Here is a 5,820-nt window from a genome sequence, read left to right on the forward strand (position 1 = left end):
CAGAGACAGGTTATTGACTCCATTTCCTCCCATTTAACACACAAGATTCACATAAGACTCACCTCTGAGGCTGCGGGACATGAGCACAGCCGGGATACCAAAAAGTATGTCTCCAAACATGTCCAGGAGAAGGTCTCTCTTTTTGACAGGGTCATCTGTTCCTCTTAAGTACTTCTCAATGACTGCTGGAATCATACTCTCAGAGATGTTCTAAAATGGATGAGAAAAGGACCACTCCTGCCTAGCTGCAGACAGTGAAGATGAGTTCATGGCTCATGGACCACCTGGGCTTTGTACCAGCCTGCTATACACGGGAAGATTTTCTAGATCCGCATGCTGTATGTCATAACATTTGGATGTCAGGTGTCTGAAAATTATGTTCTCTCATTGTCTGTGGTGGGAAAGACCCCTTTGCCTGGTACCACCTGACAGCTTGAAAACTGTCATCTCTAGAGGAAATAAATATCCAGTATTTCCCCCCTGTTCTATAGGGAAAGGTGCCTTTTGTAGCCTAGCAAATAAAATAGGCTATATCTAGAGAATGGAATTTAAAAAAAAAGACATGACTCATGAGATTTGCTAGTCGGTAAATCTTTTGTTTTAGATGTACAGAGTCCAGAATATCTGTTCAGTGATCCACTGATAACAGAAGCTCATGCATCAGAAAAGCATGGAACCTACAATTTGTAACTGTCACAGTGCTTTCTTATCTGATATGCCTCCTAATTACTTGGTCTTAGACTTCTAATGTATGATGGTCTTTTTTGGTCATGTAGTCAATCTTTTCTATGTATAAAGCTCTCCAAATAAATCTTTGCCCTGGCAACTTGCCCTGGACTCTTGGGGAGTTTTGATTGGTAAACAACAAATTTGAGTTTGATACACTGGAATGCAAAGAAGATGGAGTAGAAAAGTGGGAGGGGTACCCCAGTCACCATCATTGTTTGCAGCCATTGAATTTATTTGTCTGTGATCAAAGCAAGTCACTGACTTTTGTTTCCCAACCAATTCCCATGACTCCCTAGACTCTTACAAGTTCAGACTGGAACCTCCTCAAGAAGTGACTGGCCATTTTCTCATCCATTTTGCCTTCAACGAGTATATTTCCCATCATCTGTTAAATACACACATGGTAAAATAATGGTGAATCCCAGTAAATTAAGAAGAACCAAACAGAAAAACAAATGAAGTAAAGGTGCTTAGGAGATAGTGCTAACATATAAGGGAGTTTATGATTCTCAAAAAATCAGCAAGCAATACTAATGGACTTCTATGAATAAAGCTAAGCCATACAGAGAAGACAGTCACGTGACTGTTTCTTCCACTAGAAGGAACAACATTTCTCTAGGCAGCAGAACATTCAGGCCAGTACCATATGGAGGCCAAATGCTCAGGTCACACACACCCGGACTCAGGTGACAGGGGAAAGAAGACCTAGCATTCTGTATGTTTGTCTGTGTGTTTGTGATGCTCCACATTGTGTATGTTTGTCTGTGTGTTTGTGATGCTCCATGAGGTCCTTCTGCATGAGAGCTACAGAACTCTGGGAATGTGTTGAGCCTGCCCATGTTTTCTCTCAGAGATCTGCTCTGGTTTCAGTGTGTCTTTTAGCATTGGAAATCACACCACAGGCCAAAACCTGCTAAACCTAAAATACCTGCTAGAGAGAGCTCAACATTGCAGAGTTTGGTGGTGGGCAGTCATGGCCAAGAGCCCCCTTTGAGTAGTTACTTTAGAAAGTTTCCAATTATTAATCCCTTCTCTGGCCCAGATATAAATTAACACTGAAGGGGCTTCATCAAGGAATCTCAAAACAAATTTCTTTAGAAAGATATAAGCCTCTTTGAATGGTAGCAATCTGGGTGCATAAACCTTGGTCAGAGCAGGGAGCATGATGGCTGAACCTCTGTGGAGCGTATCTAAGAGGTCTGTACATTCTCACCGTTGGAATGATCCAGCCAAACTCTTGCTTGTTGATGCCCACTATGTAGGGGACAGTGTTGAAGCTCTTCTCAGCCAGGATCTCTTCTGGTGCCTTTGGCAGCAACACTCCATCAATCACGGTGGACAGGGAGATATTGTACTGGGTAAAACAGGAATGCAGCACTTATGAATACCATCGCTTACCTTTGAGCCACATCCCCTCTTTGCTGGTCTGAGAGCTTGCCAAGCATAAAGACTCCTGTGGCTATAGCCACAGAAACCCAAAGACAATGGCTGAGCTTAGGAGACTTCAAGGTCAGAACTATGAGGCAAGGACCAGCACAGCAATGTTGGTAGGGAATGTTGGTAGGGAGCCTAAACTAGAACCTTGTTTCTATTTATGGAAAGAAAATACAATAGCACGCACCAGATTCTGTTCAATAGGGAGATAGTAGAAAATACAACCTGGGTACAACTACTGCCACCTTGTAAAAGCTGATTAGTGAAGATAGAATGTTCTGAATCTGCCGAGAAGAACTGCTTTCTGAAGGAAGATGACACACTGGACACACAAAGCTGGTCTTTTTGGTATCTGGTGTGTTATCTTTGCAAGAACACCATAGACAACTGAAGAGAGAGTGGGCATTTCTAAGCATCAGGAAGGAATTGAATCAAGTGTGAAAGAAGCCTGCATACAGAGCTCATCCCAGGAAAGTCACAGTGGCCTGGACTGGGAGGACTTCTCTGGTAGAGTGTTAGAGAGGGGGGTACAGAGTGGAATTATTTTTTATGTATAATATATGGCACTTTTTTTTACCCTTGACTATATTTCCATTGTGTATGCATGACACATTTTCATTACCCATTCTTCTGTTGATAGACAGACATGTGATACAAGTTCTTTTCTATCATGATTAGTGAGGTTGCACATATTAAAGGGGCAGGCAGAAAACAACAACAAAAATAATTGTTTGAAATGTTTCATAATAAGACCTAATACTTTGATATATATTCCTAGTTAGCTTTAACAGCCTAGGGTCACCTGAGAAGGGACTCACAATTAGGGGATTGTCAGAATCTTATTGTTTTGTGACCACATCTGTGGAGGAATGTTTTGTTTGCCCACTGTGGGCAGCACCATTCCCTGGAAACCGTGTCCTAAGCTATATAAGAAAACTAGCCAAGTATGTGTCTTCCCATGAGGCAGCTGTCACCCTTCCTCCATAGATTCTGCTGTACTTGTTTCCTTAGCTGAACAAGCCTGCTTGAGATTCTGCTTCATGTCTCCCCCCAATGATGAACCATTGCATAGAGGTGTGACACAAATAAACCCTTTACTTCACCAAATTGCTTCAGATCTGAGGGTTTTAATCACAGCCACAGAAAGGAAAGTAGAGCAGAAATATATGTGGCACCTTCCTGGCAGTCAGGTCTATTTGGGGGAGGGTACTATCTCAATGGAGGGAAGAGACTTAATCCTGTAAGCAAAGTCAGGCTTATAAGAAGGGAAATGGCATGGTCTGTCTTTTATTCTCAAGAAGAAAAGAGAGTGAGAAGGCAAAGCAGAGGCAGATCTCCAGAAGATAGACAGTAAGGACCTGCATGTATTAGCACCTGGGAGTTGAAGGAAGACCCTGGCAATAACAACCATGAGACCCAAGAAAGAGTTACTACTGTTCAGGAATACGGATGCATATTTTGAGGCCACAGGCTTTGCCCTTTTGAGTCAGGGAAGCCAAAGGCATCTTTCCCTCTTTTGTTTATCTCGTGCCCCACAACCTGCTTAACAATTAGTCCAGTCTGAAATTCCTTCAAAAGTTCCTGCATTCCAGTGACTTGCCATCACCCCACTCCTCAGTCCCTGGTATGATATCGAAGCCCTGCAGTGCAAAGTCTTCCCTTCGATCCCCTTGCACATTCCCAGACCCCTGTTTGTACAGTGCATTTCTACATCGCACTTAGTGTTAAGGTTCATACCTGCAATATAGCCATTTGGGAGGCTGAAGTAGGCAGATCACACATTTCTAGACTATAGAGTAGGACCCTATCTCAAAATAACAAATAAACATATTAACAAGTAAGACATTAAAAAGAAAAAAGACCAGTAATCAGAGCTCACTGATCTTGTCTTATGTTGATTCATAGTCCAACCTTCTGAGCTGAAGCAGCCCCTCCCACCTTAGTGACTTCCTTAAGCCTGCTCCTTCCTCAGTGCCTTTTAATTAGAAGGGAGAAAAGCAAAGAGAGAAATGTAATTATAATATAAATAATTAAAAAATAAAAAGTAATACAATTGGTGTGTTGTATTATATATTGACAAACAGACTTTTTTTCACAGTTAGGAGAATAATTGTCCATTGTTTGGATGGTTGAAGGAATGAAAGATACATGTTTATTAGATCATTCATGAAGGAGGGAAATACTGAAAATGTAAGAAAAATTATGGATATATCTCTACAAATTGATGAAAAGGTATGAATGAATGGGATGGTTGGTAGCATGAATGAATGATTCAGCATATGATAGATGAAGATATAAGGAAATAGATGGCTATCCTAGGAACATAAGTGAGGAAATATCTCATAAATCCTAGAGAAGCTGTCTACTACTGTGTTATAATGTAATTTTTAGATTAACCAATAGAAACTGTGACACTCTCCTGAAAAATTGCTAATTAAATATCCCTGAAATTCAGGATAGTAGTTTTTGGTTTTAAGACTATGGAATGTCTTATTCATTAAAATGTTAAAAGAATGTTCAAAAAGCAAGCTTTCATAGATTTGAAAGATTTCCATGCAATTCTTCATCGTGAAATATATAATTGGACTAATTTTTGACACTTAAGGTATTTCATAATAGGAAATAAAATTCTCAGCTGGGGTCAGGAGGTTGACACTCTTTCCAAGAGCTGAGAAACTGTGCCTTTAGAGTCAATCCATGGCAAGAACAACAAAAGAAATAAAGTTGGGGGCCAAGGACACAGAATAATGGCATCTAGAAGGGATACACACATTTATCATTCTCACTGTGATCTCCAAGAGCTCACTCTCTGTCTTCTGGCGCAAGCACTGAACCATGGCAGCTGATGAGATGTCATTACACCCGGAAAGAGTAGCAATTATCTGAAAAAGATCACAGGCATCATCAGAGGTCAAGAGTAATGAGTATAATCTATGTTGATGTTGACAGTAGATTCTAGCTCAGTCTTCTCCTCTTCATCCTTATCCTCCTGCTCTCTCTCTTCCACTCCCTCTACCTCTCCCCTCATTCCCTCTTGTTTTTTTTTTTCATTCATTCTTATTTATGAGGAGGATGATTATGAATTTTAGTGATAGGGTTTTACTAAGTACCTTGGCTACCCCAGGACTTACAACATAGATCAGCATATCCTCAATCTTTCATCATTTTCTCATTCTGTTTTTGCTTCCCCGCGTATTTGGATTATAGTCATGCATCACCAGGTTTTGTGCTCACATCTTATTCCACAAGGCCATAGAGGGTTTCTAAAATGTCTAAATTGGCACTTCTCAACTTATTGCTTTTGACACCTTTGGACCAATTTGTAAAAATGAAAATGCATCCTGCATATCAGTTATTTACATTTCAATTCACAACATTAGCAAGATTACAGTGATGAAGTGACAACAAACACAATTTTATGGTTGAGAGTCAACACTACATGAGGAACTACACTACAGGGTCTCAGTATCAGAATGTTTGAAAAGTACTGCTCAGCTTGTACAGCCACTCTGGAAATCAGTCTGGCAGTTCCTCAGAAAATTGAACATAGTATTACCAGAAGATCCAGCAATACCTCTCCTGGGCATATACCCAGAAGATGTTCCAACTGGTAATAAGGACACATGCTCCACTATGTTCATAGCAGCCTTATTTATA

General features: G+C 40.6%; 1 protein-coding gene across 1 annotated transcript in view; it reads right to left on the bottom strand.

The window, feature by feature from the left end:
- LOC110337796 (carboxylesterase 1C-like) overlaps positions 1-5,820 on the bottom strand; it is a 28,961-nt gene that overhangs the window by 7,198 nt on the left and 15,943 nt on the right. Inside the window, exons 7-10 of the mRNA XM_029532743.1 lie at positions 4,935-5,045; positions 1,943-2,083; positions 1,034-1,114; positions 63-210 (exon numbers count right to left, since the gene is read on the bottom strand). Coding sequence (XP_029388603.1) covers positions 63-210; positions 1,034-1,114; positions 1,943-2,083; positions 4,935-5,045 — 481 coding nt within the window. The remainder of the gene's footprint in view (positions 1-62; positions 211-1,033; positions 1,115-1,942; positions 2,084-4,934; positions 5,046-5,820) is intronic.

The sequence above is a fragment of the Mus pahari genome, chromosome 20, assembly GCF_900095145.1.
Source record: "Mus pahari chromosome 20, PAHARI_EIJ_v1.1, whole genome shotgun sequence".
NCBI lineage: Eukaryota > Metazoa > Chordata > Mammalia > Rodentia > Muridae > Mus > Mus pahari.